Source organism: Bos taurus, chromosome 7, assembly GCF_002263795.3.
Source record: "Bos taurus isolate L1 Dominette 01449 registration number 42190680 breed Hereford chromosome 7, ARS-UCD2.0, whole genome shotgun sequence".
In the NCBI taxonomy this organism is placed as follows: Eukaryota; Metazoa; Chordata; class Mammalia; order Artiodactyla; family Bovidae; genus Bos; species Bos taurus.
In genome coordinates this window covers 93,457,413-93,474,863 of record NC_037334.1, presented here as the reverse complement: position 1 = coordinate 93,474,863, position 17,451 = coordinate 93,457,413, and the positions used below count along the sequence as shown (strand labels likewise).

The 17,451-nt window shown below is 38.3% G+C and overlaps 1 protein-coding gene across 7 annotated transcripts in view; it reads left to right on the top strand.

Annotated features, from left to right (window-relative positions):
* FAM172A (family with sequence similarity 172 member A) overlaps nt 1-17,451 on the top strand; it is a 421,562-nt gene that overhangs the window by 32,043 nt on the left and 372,068 nt on the right. For 5 of the 7 annotated variants that reach the window (XM_024995320.2, XM_024995314.2, XM_059888824.1 and 2 more), the window contains 2 exons: nt 6,054-6,177; nt 16,127-16,228. In XM_024995320.2, coding sequence (XP_024851088.1) covers nt 6,072-6,177; nt 16,127-16,228 — 208 coding nt within the window. In that variant the 5' untranslated portion in view covers nt 6,054-6,071. The remainder of the gene's footprint in view (nt 1-6,053; nt 6,178-16,126; nt 16,229-17,451) is intronic. The other 2 variants (XM_059888825.1, XM_059888827.1) reach the window with 1 other exon arrangement.

Sequence of the window (17,451 nt, the reverse complement as noted above, 5' to 3'; positions counted from 1 at the left end):
TCCATCCGTGCTACTGCAGATGGCAATGTTTCATTCTTTTTAAATGGCTCAGGAATATTCCATTGTGATGGGGAGTGATTTTTATCAATCCTAATTCAGAATAGCAAACCAAATAGAGACAATTTTGGTGGACAACTTTTATATATGTAATTAATTCCCTCCAACTAGCCCAAACTCTAAATTGTAATACCCTCTGATCATATAAACTAATGCACCGGAGTGAAAACTTTCTGTAGGATGAAGAAACTGGAATCGTTTTCCTAGTTGAAGTTGAGTAGTTTGACTTTCGGAGAAGGCAATGGCACCCCACTCCAGTACTCTTGCCTAGAATATCCCATGGATGGAGGAGCCTGGTGGGCTGCAGTCCCTGGGGTCGCTAAGGGTCAGACACGACTGAGTGACTTCACTTTCACTTTTCACTTTCATGCATTGGAGAAGGAAATGGCAACCCACTCCAGTGTTCTTGCCTGGAGAATCCCAGGGACGGAGGAGCCTGGTGGGCTGCCGTCTACGGGGTCGCACAGAGTCGGACACGACTGAAGCGACTTAGCAGCAGCAGCAGCAGCAGCACCAACAGTTTGACTTTACCTGTCAGTTGTAGCTAATAAGTTGTACCAATAAGAAACTGGATGTGAAAAGACTTGGTGACTGTGAGTAGCATGTGCATATAAGAGAGAGTTAAAATAGTGCTCTTTGGACATGACTTTGATCTGAATGAAGATAGAACTCACATACTTGAACTTTTTTAGACATACATTTTAGTAAGATTGGACAAGAATATAAACAAATTAATTTAAATTCCATTATGATTATTTTCAACATGGCCTTGGAAAGCCAAGTAAACTCAAGAAGTATTTATTGGGGGGCTTTATTGTTTATTCTAAGAATTCACCCAAATGATGCACATTGAAAGTTTCTTATTCCTATAGGCTGAACTGATAAGGATAGCCTTTTTGGAGTTTGAGCACATGGTAATTGGAATCAAATTGTTTCCGATGTTCTGTGAATTACTAATATATATTATTGTAAAGGAATTTGTAGCTTATAAAATGTGTTTGTCTATATTTTTTCATAGAATCTTCATAATCATCCCGTAAAGGGAAAGCAAGAGTGTTAGTCACTCAGTCGTATCCAGCTCTTTGTGACCCCATGGACTGTAGCCCACCAGGTTCCTCTGTCCATGGGCTTTTCCAGGCAAGAATACTGGAGTGGGTTGCCATTCCCTTCTCCTGGGGTTCTTCCTGACCCAGGGACTGAACCCACATCTCCTGCATTGCAGACAGATTCTTTACCATCTGAGCCACAAAGGGAATCGCCCAGTAAGGGACATGCTCTTATTTTCTTTGTTATTCCCATTACTTAAGTTAGAGAAGTTGTGACTTTCTGAAGGTCACTCAGCCACTAGGTAGTGGAATTGAGGTTAAAAAGTCTGAATTTCTCATCCCAAACCTACATCACATTGCTTTAGGAAGTAAGGAGTTACTTTAGATGTGCTTGGATTGGAACAACGTATTCCTACTCTGAGCTAAACTTTGACCCACATACAGGTTACATTCTCTGCAGAAACCCATTCTCTGTGCACTGCTACTAAGTCACTTCAGTCATGTCTGACTCTGTGTGACCCCATAGATGGCAGCCCACTAGGCTCTCCTGTCCCTGGGATTCTCCAGGCAAGAACACAGGAGTGGGTTGCCATTTCCTTCTCCAGTGCATGAAAGTGAACAGTGAAAGTGAAGTTGCTCAGTCATGTCTGACTCTTAGCGACCCCATGGACTGGAGCCTACCAGGCTCCTCCATCCATGGGATATTCTAGGCAAGAGTACTGGAGTGGGGTGCCATATCCTGGGCCTTGTCTTCCATGTCTGCTTCTGCCTCATGCCCTTATTCTTTAGCCTCTTCCCCAGGGCCCATGTGTCTGTACATGCACACCACACAGAGTCACACTCATACATGCTCACTCTCCAAAATGTAAATTTTTCACACTATTGCCTCAGAACTATAAACTGTCCAGGATTGTTGTGAACTAACCTTTGCTGATTCTGAGTAACATGCATACTTTAACTATAATTTGGATAGATGTTTTAGTTCCGCATAAATCTCTGGTACTGATTAAGTTACTATGTTTTGATTGCAAGTAGGCTCTCTTGGGACTTCCCTTGTGACTCAGACAGTAAAGAATCCACCTGCAATGGGTTCAGTCCCTGGGTTGGGAAGATCCCCTGGAGGAGGGCATGGCAACCCATTCCGGTATTCTTGCCTGAAGAACTCCCATGGACAGAGGAGCCTGGCGGGTTACAGTCCATGGGGTCATAAAGAGTCGGACAAGACTGAGCTACTAGGCACACACACACAGGCTCTCTTGAACTGAATTTCAAGAGCCTGACTTAGCATAGATTCTTTGGAACCAAACCAGCTCCAGGGATCCCAGGGACTTAACCCAATTTTACTTGTCCTGTGATATATTTTGTACTTTAATCATTCCATTGAGAATGAGGTGGAAGGGCCTTCTGTTGCAAAATAATCTCTTTCTAGGTCGTATTTAATACTTGACTGAAAACAAACAAATATAGGAAACTGAGGCTTCTGTGTGTCTTTGTGTATTTTTATAAGTGTTCGTGCCATATTTTGAGCAAACAAGGCAAATAAATATTCTACCGTTTCATGTTTTGAAATGCTGACTGGATAAAGATTACACATGACAAGTTATTTATGGTTTTATTTATACATAGTGGGTTCTCTGTTGGAATTATAGAAGGCAAGAAGATATGATAATTGCTTTGTGTAGTTCACAGAATGAAATTGCAAACTGAGATGTTTTGAATCTAGTTTATACTGTAACCATTTCTAGGAAACCGTATTTAAACAGCAGTGGTTATCATGAAGTATACAACATGTCAACTGTGTCCCAATTCACATCAGTAACAACCTTCTACCACTTTATTCCCTAGAACCTAACCTCCATCAGATAATACTATATAAACTATGTCGAGTGCACATATTAATATATATATATGTGTGTGTGTGTGTGTGTGTATCAAATGTATCAAACAGCTTGCTGGCTGTATTTGTAGTAGTGTTTATCTGTGGTCATGCAGGTTATAACTCTGAATTTTTATTAGGAAAAATAAATTGAGAATTTATAATGTTCCTGATTTAGTTTCACCAGCTGTGCCACTGCCAAGGAAAATAACTTGAGAAGGTAAAAATCTAACAGTGAATAAGAAAGCAGGAGGCAATTTGCTTCATACTTATCTGCTTCATATCTGCTGTTATAAGGTTTAGGGTCAAAGAGAGTAATTAGTAGTCTCCGAACTTAAATACTGTCACTTCAGTAAATTGCAGCGTGTATCTTTGGATTGTCTTGTATAAAAGAAGCATAATGATTATTAATTGATATTTGATCTTGGGAGTCTTGAAAACAATTCTTTAAAATGTGAAATATATTTTTGCCCCTCTATCTCTTACTCATTTATTTGGGAATTTGACAGATATCCATTGGGCTCCAAATACATCCAACCTTGTTTTAGGGACGGATGAGATACCTGTCCTCATGGAGATCAAAGTCTGAAGGGGGAACTTGTTATTAAACACTAAAGAGCAGTTACAGCTTTTTTTTTTTTTTTTCCAAGTTTTACTGAGATATAATTGACATCACATTATGTGCATTTAAGGCATATAATGTGATGATTTGATTTATGTATCTTTTGCAAAATGATACGATAATAAGGTTAGTTAATACATCTCTAACCTCACATAGTTGTCTATTTTTTTAAGACCTACCCTCTTAGCAACTTTCAAGTATACAACACAGTGTTGATAACTGTAGTCACCATGTTATACATGAGATCCCCATAATTTAAAATGCGAATTTTGAAAATGAGTCTGACATCAAAAATATTTTATACTTTCTCTTTCAGTGAAACAGTCACAATGAAATAATCATATAAGTTGTTCTGTTTAGAAATTAGACAGTTTGAGGCCAGTGAAAACCAAAAGTTCATATTTACAAGAATACTGAATTGACAGAGGGGATAGAGTGAAAAAGTGTGAGAAGTCTCCTGTGAATAGTTAATTTGGTCTTGGAATTGTTAGCAAGGAGCACTGTGTGGACTGTCTCAGGGTGAACATTTCTGTTTACTTTCTGCTACAGGATGGTAGACATTAAGGAGTTGCTGGGGAAGCTTGTACCTAAACTTGTGGGACTTGACAGATGAAACTAATTCCCAAACGTAGCCTTATAGCCCTTACAAATATTGCTTTTTCTTATGTGTTGTAATGATCAGTCTGAGTCTCATGTATTTAATTTGTGGCAGTTTGAGCTGGTCACTAGAGTATAAGCCCCACCCAGGCCGTGCACGCTTTACTCTCCATTGCACCCTCGTGCCCTGCACATGGCTCATCAGACGTGCAAAACTGGTTCTTGAAGGAAGATAGGCATATTTCATCTATGTATAATTTACAGAGTTTTGAGTTACCTATTCACAGAAGAAAAATAGCAACTACTTCCATGCTAAGTGAAAGTGCTTTCCCAGTCAAAGACAGTCTCATATTCTAGTTATTCCTAGGTTAGGAAACTTCACATTCCTGAGAAGCGATAAAGTCCACTAGTAATAGCAACAGTCAGCTATATACACCTTCTATAATATTAATTCTCAACCACTACAATATAACTTACATTTTACAAATGAGAAATCTGAAGATTTTTGAATATTAAGTGGCTTGTCCCTAGCCACGGAGCTGTTATTAAGTGGGGAAGCTAGGATACATTTATAGTATTTTAAAAAGACAAACCAAAGTATGTTGAACCCTTAATTACCCATCAGGCACTATACTAAGTGTTTTACATTAAACCTCACTGTAGCAACACGAGGGAGGCGTGGTTATCATTTCCATTGTACATGTGTGGAAGACGAGGCATGGAGAAGTTAGATAATTTGCCAAGAGCACGTGGCTAGCTCGTGGTAGAGCCAGAGAGAACTTCCCCTTCTATTTCGCCACCCACAGTCAGAGCTGAGCTAAGGGCCGCGTTGATTTATGACCCTGGGAACATTCTTAGTTTAAAACTATTAAGCATTATTATTTTTAAGTATTTTCTGTTCTACTCTGTTAATTATACAAATGCCTGAGTTTTTAAAGATAATCGTACAGTATACCTCTTGAGTAGAAACTGAAGTTTACTCTTTAGGTAGTAAGTAAATCATTCAGAGGACTATTGTCTTACTTACCTCAGCTTTTATGTAATCTCATTAATACTTATGGATTGACTATATTAATTTAATTTTTTCCCATTGTATGTGTTGCATTTTTTTTCTGTTAAATTTTAGGAATCGTGTTTTTTTCCCCTTGTTTGTTGGCACCCTGGGAGAAACTGACTGTAGTTCAAATGTTTTCCCTTTGGCCAAAGCAGAGCAGAATTAGATTTTAATAAATTTTAACTTTATATTATAATTGTTGGGATACCATTTATAGACTGTGACTTTCAGACATTGAGTTTGACATAGTTTTGTTTTTTTTTTTAAGGGCTGTTTTTTTTCCCCCTTAAATTTGCATTTTGAATTATACACTAATGGGTAGTATTATGTATGTTTTTCCTTCTGCCCGTCTGCATGTCCCAGAAAGAAAATATTCTGACCTGGTACGTGACATATGCTTGCAGTTTATTTTAAAAGAAATTTCAGGTTTTGAAACTACCTGGAAGTATTTTTTTTTAATTAGATATTGGGGAACTATACCTAATTAGTTTAGCTAAGTTCAGTTCAGCAGCATTAAGCATATGTGTATATAAGGTATTGTGTTTGGTGATATGGGAGACATCAAGATGACAAAGAGTTGATACCTTTATCCTGGGGCTTGTAATCTGTTAGCTGACCTAGACAAATACATAAATAACGGTAATGCAAGGCAGGCTATGATAAGTACTGTGGTAGAGACATCAACAAAGTGCAGTGGGAAATCAGGATAGAGAGATTAATCCCAACTGGGAGGATCTAGGACCTTCTCATGGAGTAGGTAGGACTGAGTAGAGCTTAATTTATTGCTTTCATTCATTCTAGACTGTCTTCTGAAGATTGATGTCTATTTCCTTGAGCTCTTTAATTTTGTTGCCAATTTGGATAAGCATGGCACAAATCCAGCAGGGAGGTCCAGATGAAAAAGAAAAGACAACAGCACTCAAAGGTACATACTTAATTTGCTTTTTCAGGATATTTTCATTGTGCCTAATGAAGGTGCAGGAATATTTAGGTGACCTTACATTCATTTCGATTCTAAAATAAGAATATCTGTAATCTATAATTATTTATGTCCGTCACAGTGACCACCTCAATGTTTGAGATATAGTATCTACTAGGTAAATAAATCATAAAGTCATGTGATTTTACAGCTGTAAGAATTCTTAATGCTTTTCTTATTCAAGGTCATGTATTTAATGGTAAAACTAATACCAGAGATCTCTCGAATCAAGCCTAGTGCCCTTTAGCATATTTTTGTTGTTTGAAATGTCATATTGGGTTAGAGTAATGATCTGTCTAATCCTATATTCTGTCTTTGTGGCATTGCACTAAGAATATTTTATGAGAAGCTCTCTGTAAGAAGGAATCTGCTTTAGACTTTCTTTGGGAATTTGGGTGCCATTTGTTAGATTAAGAAAAGTGTGAGGAAAGCAGGTTTTAGACATATTAAATAGTAAACTGAGATGCCACTTAAATATCAGGCTGGAGAAGTTTGAGTGTGGAGTTTGGGAAAGTATTTGGGCTGGAGATTAAAGCTTTGGGAATTATTAGTAGAGAGGTAATATTTAAAGTTATGGACCTAATTGAGATCATCAGAGATTGCAGTGTAACCAGAAAAAGTCTGAAGACTGAAGTGTGGGTCATCTCAATCTTAGGGTCAGGAAAATGAGGAAGAACTAGTAGTAGACACTTAAAATGATTTCTGATAAGACAGGCTGCAGGCTAGGAGCGAGAGAAAGATCCTGAACACCAACTGAAGAAAATGGGTTTAATTAATTTAATTATGATTATAAACCAGGCTTCGCTGGTGGCTCAGACAGTAAAGAATCTGCCTGCAATGTGGGAGACCTGGCTTCGATTCCTGGGTTGGGAAGACAACCAACTCCAGTATTCTTCCCTGGAGAATCCCCATGGACAGAGAAGCCTGGTGGGCTACAGTCCATGGGGTTGCAAAGAGTCAGACATGACTGAGTGGCTAAGCACACACATAAACCAGGCTAGATGAGGACTGAGAGTTTACTTTTATATTTAACAGTGTGGAGGTTATTGATGGTCTTCACAAAGAGCTGTTTCAGTGAATTGAAGGAAATGAAAGTCATATTGGAAAACTTTAGTTAGAGAATAGGAAGAAAGCAATTCACAGAGTCGGACGCAACATAGCAACTGACCATACACACATGAACTGTTTTAAGAAAAAGGAGAGATATGCTCTAGATGGGAACAAATATTTGCAATTCAAATATCTTGAGAAGGAAATGGCACCCCACTCCAGTACTCTTGCCTGGAGAATCCCATGGACGGAGGAGCCTGGTAGGCTGCAGTCCATGGGGTCGCAAAGAGTCGGACAGGACTGAGCGACTTCACTCACTTCATACTTTTATCACTGGAGAAGGAAATAGCAACCCACTCCAGTATTCTTGCCTGGAGAACCCCATGGACAGAGGAGCCTGGCTGGCCATGGTCCACAGGGTCGCAGAGAGTCGGACACGGCTGAAGTGACTAAGCACAGCACATATCTGACAAAGGACCTTTATCCAGTGTATATCAAGGTCATCAATAATCAATAATGGGCTTCCTAGGTGGCGCAGTGGTAAAGATTCTGCCTGCCAGTGCAGAAGACGCAGGAGATGAGTGTTCAATCCTTGGGTTGGGAAGATCCCCTGGAGAAGGAAATGGCAACCCACTCCAGTGTTCTTGCCTAGAGAATCCCATGGACAGATGATTCTGGTGGGCTACAGTCCATAGGGTTGCAGAAGAGTCAGGCATGACTTAGTGACTAAACAATAGACAACGCTATGAAAGGTTTTACTGCATGTATGTACGCTGCTGAGATAGACCAACACACTCGGAATAATAGTTAATTTACAGAAGAGGATAAGGAATGAGGGAATATGTGTGTTTTCATCCAAATAGATTTGCTGGGTTTCCACTTGGAAAGGTTTTGTCTACCTTCAACCTTACCTGATAATGTGAAAATCTGATGTCTCAAGTTGTGGTTCCAATTTAAACTTCCACAAGCAGTATATAAGAAATCAGATTGGTTTTCTGGATTTTAGAGGTTGTACAGTGATGTTAAAAGCATATGGGTAGTCTAAATATAGTAATAAGGTTATAAATATAGAACTTTCTGAATTCAAACTGAGGTTTTCCTACTTACCATGAAACAAATTGCTTATCTTTTCTGAACCATTTTCTTCACTGGTACAATAGGAATATAAATGCTTAGCACATGAGCTTGTAATGATGAATGAAGTAGTCAAATTGAAAATATTAGAAGATAAAATGGCAAATGTTAAATAAAGTGTATCTTAGAGCAAACTGACAGAATACATAAAATTTATCCCTCAAACAGTCCTATTTATCAGTTTTTTTTCTTTTATGAGCTATGCTTTTGGTATTAGGTCTAAGTACTCTTTGCTTAGCCCTGCTTTATGAAGATCTTTATGTTTCCTCTAAGAGTTTTATAGTTTTAGATTTTACATTTAAACTAATGATGTGTTTTGTTTTAATTTTTATTTAAGAGATGAGCCTTAGGTCAAGGTTTGTATTTTTTGCCTATTGATGTCCAATTTTACCAGCACTATTTGTGGGGAAAAAAAAAAATCTTTGCACTATTGAATTACTTCTTCATCTTTTGAGGTTCTCTTATTTAGTTCCATGTATCTGTGTCTGTCTCTTCTCCAATACATACTCTTGATTACTGAACTTAAATAGTAAGTCTTAAGTTTGGCTAGAATGATACTCCCAAATTCATTCTTATTTTTTGGCTTTTCTAGGTCTTTTGCCTTTCCATATAAATACTAAGAGTAAAATTGTCTATGACTGTAAAAAAAAATAATTTCAGTTCAGTTGCTCAGTCGTGTCTGACACCCCATGGACTGCAGCACACCAGGCCTCCCTGTCCATCACCAACTCCCAGAGCTTGCCCAGACTCGTGTCCATCAAGTCAGTGATGCCATCCAATCATCTCATCCTCTGTTGTCCCCTTCTCCTGCCTTCAGTCTTTCCCAGCATCAGGGTCTTTTCAAATGAGTCAACTCTTCACATCAGGTGGCCAAAGTATTGGAGTTTCAGCTTTAACATCAGTCCTTCCAATGAACACCCAGGACTGATCTCCTTTAGGATGGACTGGTTGGATCTCCTTGCAGTCCAAGGGACTCTCAAGAGTCTTCTCCAACACCACAGTTCAAAAGCATCAATTCTTCAGCACTCAGCTTTCTTTATAGTCCAACTCTCACATCCATACATGACTGCTGGAAAAACCATACTTTTGAATAGACAGACCTTTGTTGGCAAAGTAATATCTCTGCTTTTTATTATGTTGTCTAGGGTGATCATAATTTTTCTTCCAGGGAGCAGGCGTCTTAATTCCATGGCTGCAGTCAACATCTGCAGTGATTTTGGAGCCCCAAAAAATAAAGTGTGGCACCGTTTTCATTGTTTCCCCATCTATTTGCCACGAAGTGATGGGACCAGATACCATGATCTTAGTTTTCTGAGTGTTGTGTTTTAAGCCAGCTTTTTCACTCTCCTCTCTCACTTTCATCAAGAGGCTCTTTAGTTCTTCTTGGCTTTCTGCCATGCTGCTAAGTCACTTCAGTCGTGTCCAACTCTGTGCGACCCCATAGACGGCAGCCCACCAGGCTCCCCCGTCCCTGGGATTCTCCAGGCAAGAACACTGGAGTGGGCTGCCATTTCCTTCTCCAATGCATGAAAGTGAAAAGTGAAAGTGAAGTCGCTCAGTTGTGTCAGACTCTTCACGACCCCATGGACTTTCTGCCATAAATGTGGTGTTATCTGCATATCTGAGGTTATTGATATTTTTCCCGGCAATCTTGATTCTAGCTTGGGCTTCATCCAGTCCAGCATATCTCATGATGTACTCTGCATATAAGTTAAATAAGCAGGGTGACATTACACAGTAAATAATTTACTTGCATTTTAATAGAGATTGCATTCAAGCCTACAGATGAACGTGAGGAGAATTTACATCTTTACTAGAATTGACGTTTCCAATCCATGAACATGGAGTATCTGTCATTTATTTAGATCTTAGATTTCCTTCATTGACACTTGGCAATTTTCATTATATAATTAAGTCTTTTACATATGTTATTAGATTTGTATTATAATTTTAGAGTGATTATAAATGGTATTGTGTTTTTAATTTCAATTGTCACACGTTTACTGATTGTTTATGGAAATACAGTCAAATTTTGTGTGCTGATATAGTCTGTGACTTTTTGAAGTTGCTTATTTTTTTCAGAGGTTTTATTGATAGACAAATTGGAGTTTTCTATGTAGACCATCATGTTATTTGCTTATTGGGCAGTTTTATTTCTTCATTTCTCATCTTGCTTTTTTGCCCTGGCTAAGACTTCCAATGCTATGTTAAATAAGAGTAATTAGAACAGACATTCTTTCCTTATTCACTAGGTAATAGTGAGTGGTGGCACTCCCGTTTTCACCCCTTAATTTCTAGACCTATGAGTTCTGGCTTTGGGAGAAATGGCACTATATGTTGGACACTGGTTCTGAGTATATACTGCCTTCTGGAGAATCTTGGTCCAACCCTGCAAGATTCTGTCATCCAGCTGGCCCTGTAACTGAATCTTCAGAAGGCAGTCCACCATTCTGTCAAATTAGCCACTTCAAGATGGTGAGGACACAGTAAGAAAAGTGAGTTCCATGAGCATGGGCCTACTGCTGCACTTCTTTTGCTGTGATGTGAGTTTCTTGATCAGAAACAATGCTGTGTGGAATACCAGGATGGTGGATAAAGCATCCTGCAAGTCCACAGATAGTTATATGTGTCAGAAGCCTTGAGTGCAGGGAAGGCCAATCTGTATCCAGAGAAAGTATCTAATCCAGTAAGAACAAAATTCTGCCACTTTCATGATGGAATTGATCCAGTGTAATTAACCTGCCTCCAATTACTTGGCTGATCACCCCCAGGACATGGTGCCATGTTGAGGACTGCCATGGTGGTCTCTGCTGCTGGGATATTGGACACCCAGCTGTGACGGTAGCCAGGTTGGCTTTGGTGGGTGCAGGTTCATATTTTGAGCCCACACATGACCTCCAACTCTGCCACAATGGCCACTTTATTCTTGAGCTCATTGGATGATGACAGATTTGACCAGGGTAAGGCCGACTGGTGTCCACAGAAAGGATCATCCTGTGCACTTGATTTTTAAAATAGTCCTCTGTTGAGCTTACCTTTTAGTGAGTATTCACTTGGGATGCTAATATTTTCACATTCTGTTGGTCATTCAGAGAGGTCTGTCCACATACCTCTTTTCCACATTTCCTTGTCACCAATTTTCTGATCGTGTTCCTTCCAAGTCCCTGACCATCCAGCCAAACAATTGACCACATGCCCATGAATCATTTTATAGTCACTCATGTGGTCATATCTCTTTCCAGAGAAATGGAACAACCAGGTGCCCTGCTCTCAGTTCTGTCCACTGGGAAGATTTCCCTTCACCACTGTTATTTAAGGATGTCCCCAAAGGGGCCTCTGATGCTTCCACTGTCCACTTTTAGGTGGCGACTGAGTATCATGCAGAACCATCGCTGATCCAGACTCGAGTTTTCTCTTCTTCTGCCAGCTGGTGAGGCTTTAGGTGCATGCTGATGAATAGAAGGCGGTGTCGCAGGAGTGGAGACCATAGGCATATGGACTACTCCTGCATGTTACTTATTTTTGTCTTCAGGGCCTGCTCAGTCCTAACCTCATACACACCACTCCCTATTTGATGATGGAGTGCTATTGTACACACCCAACTTTAATACTTGGTGTGTCAGTTACCACCTAGTTCATGATGCTGCTAAGGTCTCATGGTAAGCTGGCAGCCTGTGGTTAAGTGTTCAATCTCCACTCAGGCCCAGTAGCAGGCCAAGAGGTATTTCTCAAAAGGAGACTAGTCACCTGCAGTGGATAGTAAGGCTTTGTGACAAAATCCTGAACCTGTGCTGTGAAGGCAGGAGAAGACTGATGTCCTAGCTTGAAGACAGTCATACAGAGAGTAGGAATTCTGTCTTACTCACCATTTTTGTTCTACTCAGGCCTTCAGTGAATTGGATGAGTTCATCTGTATTGGAGGTGGGGGGCAACCTGCTTGACTCAGTCTGCAGTTTCAAATGTTAATCTCATCCAGAAATACCTTCATAAACATGCTCAGAATAATATTTAACCAAATATCTGGGCACCCAGTCAAGTTGACACATAAAATTGACCATCACCCTATTCATTTGTCTATGGAAACTTTGGTTGCTTCCACCTTTTGGCTGTTGTGAGTAATACTGCAGTGAATAGGGGTGTACAAATATACGAATCTTTGTTTTCAGTTCTTTGGGGGTATAAAGTGGTATTTTTATCCAGTGACTTCATATGTTTAGTTGAAGTTTAGAATTCTAGTTGCTAAATGGCTTTAATGACCAGACATGTGTTTTAGAAAAAACAGTGGTTACATCTGTTGTATATTTAGGTTATAAGGATTCAGTTGTACTGTATTTTATAGGAGATTGAAGGGATTTTGCATGGAAATGTTCTACTATACTTATTTTTACCTAATCTACTGCCTTTGGAACCCAATTTCTGCAAAATGCAGGTATATAGCTTTGTTTTCCTTTTACAAAGCAGAAAAATAATTTCTGACAGTTTCTCTCTGAGTCTGTTCAGTCGGCTTCCCTGGTAGCTCAGCTGGTAAAGAATCCGCCTGCAATGCAGGAGACCCCGGTTTGATTCCTGGGATGGGAAGATCCCCTGGAGAAGGAATAGGCTACGCACTCCAGTATTCTTGGGCTTCCCTGGTGGCTCAGATGGTTAAGAATCCACCTGCAATGCGGGAGACCTGGGTTTGATCCCTGGGTCAGGAAGACCCCTGGAGAAGGGCATGGCAACCCACCCCAGTATTCTTGCCTGGAGAATCCCGTGGACAGGGGAGCCTGGCGGGCTACAGTCCATGGGGTTGCAAAGATTTCGATGTGACTGAGCGACTGAGTACACATACTCAATGCCAATGAAATTAAAAATATCTACATCTAGTTCTCTAATGGACAGAGGAGAAGTTTGAGGAATGCATGTTTTAGTTTAGTTATTCATTTTATCATTCAAAGGAACTTTTTGGTCAATGCAAAAGCATATTTCTGTATTCAGAAGAGTTTATTCTTTTTATAAGGTAATGAAGAGAGAGGTTAGACTATATTAGAGCTTATACAGGACATAGAATAAAAGTATAGGGATTTTGAAAGAGTACTGACTTAGATATTGGAGAATAAGTTTATTTTTTTAATCCCACAGTACTATTAAGGTATAATTTTGGGCAAGCCATTTTACGTCTCTGGGCTTATTTCCTTGTCTCAAAGACAGTGAAGATAACACGTGCTACTGCTTTATAGGGCTATGATGGTCAAATGAGGTATAGTATATGAAGTCTTTAAAATGATATATAGATGTTACATGGCATTTTATGATCTGAGCTGATAGAAAATGAATATTAGACATAGTACAGATGCTTATATTTTGGATGGTTTTGTGTGTATCTGATTAACAGGATTCTAAGTTTTGAACTGTGGAAGATGACGGTGAAGTAAAGGAATTCAATTCATTGGAAGGAGAAAAATGAGAGTCTTCAAGCCAATTTTTGATAAAAAAATACTTTAATCAATTTTGCAAAGATTTACACATTGTTCAGAACCTTACTAATGAATCAGAAATTTGTCAGCATGTACGAATTTGCCCCAGTATGCATACTTTGTGACATTTTTTATTTTACTAAATAATTTGCAGATTTTTTTTTTAATAAACTTGCTTGTATGTTGAAGATGGTATATTTTTGTGTAAGTTGAGGTTTATCTGATGCAGTAGTTTGAAGAGTTTTAAACAATGACTTTTTTTTTTTTTTTTTTACAAGTTTTTTGGTATCTTATGTTTGTGTCCCACAGAGAGAGACTAGAGACTGGAGGTAGACAAACTATTTTTTCCTCTGGCATATTTTTATGATCTGTACAGATGGATTTATTATATCTCTGTAAGTGAGAGACAGAAATAAAGTGTTACTTCTGAGACTCTTTTGTTTTAAACAGAGGCCGGGGTCGGGGGTGGGGAGTTGCTGGTTTGCTATACTAGGTGTCCTGGGAGTTTTTTCTGTCTTCAGGAACTTGAGTTTGAATGAGAAAAAAAATCTCAAAATCTAAACTTAAAAAAGAAAATCTTCTGAGAGATAAATAAATTTGAAGCTTATCTTTTATTTGTTCCAAGTTTGCATATGACACGAAGGTGACATATAGTGAGAATTTTTCCTCATCCCGTAATAACCTATAAGAAACTGTTAAGTACTGTTGACAGACTGATTTGAGGCTGGGGCAGGGAAAGTGCAAGATAGGCCTGCAACACCGTGTAGTAACAGGAAATAAGAAAATGCTCACAAAATAAAGAGATGAGACTGAGGAGCCGGGATGACTGTTTGCAACGTAGTGACCTGGACGGAATCCTGGAACAGAAAATGGAAATTAATGGAAAAACTGGTGAATAATATCTGGGCTTAGTTAATAGTAATGCACCAACGTTGGTTTCTTCATTGTAGCAAATGTAGCATGGTAAGGTAGAATGTTAACAATAGGGAAAACTGAGTATAGACACTATCTGTACTATCTTTCAGCTTATCTGTATCTAAAATGATGCAGAAATAAAATGCTTATTTGCAAAATATTGTTGACAGTCTTTTATTATGTATAGTCAAATGATGTGAAGAATGGAAACTGTTTTGTGTCAGCCTGTTTTCTCCAGTTAGCGTGTTTTATTTTACTATTGTTATTTCCCCTCTAAAAGTAGAAAAATGAAAACAGTGGAAACAGTGAGAGACTTTATTTGGGCTCTAAAATCACTGCAGATGGTGACTACAGCCATGAAATTAAAAGATGCTTGCTCCTTGGAAGAAAAGCTATGACTAACCTAGACAGCATATTAAAAAGCAAAGACATTACTTTGCTAATAAAGGTCCGTCTAGTCAAAGCTGTGGTTTTTCCAGTGGTCATGTGTGGCTGTAAGAGTTGGACTATAAAGAAAGCTGAGCACTGAAGAATGGGTACTTTTGAACTGTGGTGTTGGACAAGATTCTTGAGAGTCCTTTGGACTGCAAGGAGATCCAGCCAGTCCATCCTAAAGGAAATAAGTCCTGAATATTCATTGGAAGGACTGATGCCTAGCTGAAATTCCAGTACTTTGGCCACCTGATGTGAAGAACTGACTCACTGGAAAAGACCCTGATGCTGGGAAAGATTGAAAGCGGGAGGAGAAGGGGACGGCAAAGGATGAGATGGTTGGATGGCGTCACTGACTTGATGGACATGAGTTTCAGTAAGCTCCGGGAGTTGATGATGGACAGGGAGGCCTGGCGTGCGGCAGTCCATGGGGTCGCAAAGAGTCAGACACGACTTAGTGACTGAACTGACTGATGCTATATTACTATTATTTAGGTTTTTAAGTTCCCTTATTCATAGCAGTAAGATTTGGTGATCTTTAAAAGTCATATTAATATCTGAAAAATTTAAAAATGATAGAAGGAGGTTAATAAGGTACAAATTAGTATCTGTATATTCTGAAGGGAAAGAAGTTCATAATTAATCATTGTGGTACATAGCATCTGAGTTGTGGTTGTTTGGAGAATTACAGTTTTGAAAGTACTTATGTTATATTGATACTGTATGTCATCACAATGAAGCATTTTGGTAACTTAAAAAATTATAATGAGAATCTTATCATTTAAGGCAATACATAAAAAGTAACCTAATAGAAAAAGAAAAAAAAAAGTTAAAATAATGTAAGATACCATCTTTGTTATTAATTATGAAAATAAATATAAGTAAATTTCATGTCATTTCTTTTCTAGATTTATTATCTAGGATAGATTTGGATGAACTAATGAAAAAAGATGAACCACCTCTTGATTTTCCTGATACACTGGAAGGATTTGAATATGCTTTTAATGAAAGTAAGTGGTGTATGCTATATATATGCAAGATTAGTTTAACAATGCTAATAGAAAATAAACAATCCTAAACTTTTATTTGCCAGCTAGAAAGTTTTGTATGTTTCTTTTGAGAAATAATATCTTATCCTTTCATGATGAAATTCTTCTGTCAAGTAAAAGAGCCAAGTAATAATTTCCCATACTTGTCAAGTGACTTAAACCAATGAATATGAATTTAATTTAACTTAGGTATTTTCAATCTTGAGGGTTCAACTCCCTTGTATCCAGCTGGAACTCCCAATTAATAGTGTAGAAAGATGCTATTATTTCACGTGTTATTTAAAAGATGAAGCGACTGGCAATAATTATCTGTGACACTATTTTAAAACATAATACTTGATTCCATTATTTTTTTTTAGGCAACATCCTTATTGTAAAACTTCATTAAGTTCTGAATAAAATAAGCTTGGGACTTGGAATAAGGTACCATAGATTGCTAGAATGTTTCTTGCAGAAAGAACCATGAAACTAGATTAATAATACTGTAATACTTGAGGGGTAATGTTATTACAGGCCTGGTAGCATTTGAATTGTAGCTGTCTGTTGTACTACATCAACTGAATTGGTGATCTGTCATCATTGTGTGTGTGTTTTAAAAATTTTACATGGATTTATTTTATTCTATTCACATTGACTATTGTTATACCACCTACAAAAAGTGCAAAAGCACAGTCAGTTTTCTAATACCAGGTCAGAGCCAGGTTGCAGAAGAGGAACTTTACGGTAAGTTACAAGAAGAATTCAGATGTCCTGTCACTTGATGTACTTGAAGCTGTAAATATTGCCACTGGAGAATCTCTGGTTTTTTGCAGCGTCCATACAGTTCCTGCCAATGAGGCCTTCTTAGATTGATGTGTCTTTGCAGTATCAGTTATGGGTGTTAGAGCTTATAGGGATAGTATCTGTGTACTAGAATATTAACTGAACGTATTAGAACATATTAGAGAAATATTAGAAAGGATTAGAACATATTAGAAACTTTGATCTCTTTTCTGATATTAATTTGCATGCTTTATCTTTTGGCAAAGTATGTGTGAGTAGTAATATTTTGTTTTTAAAAGAAATTTTTAAATTTCTTTATAGTTTGATTAACAGACTCTAAAGAACTTGAGACTGACATTGCTCCTGCCCCTTTGAAACAATGACCAGATTCCTCTTTCAGGCCAGGGATGGGGGCATGTGTT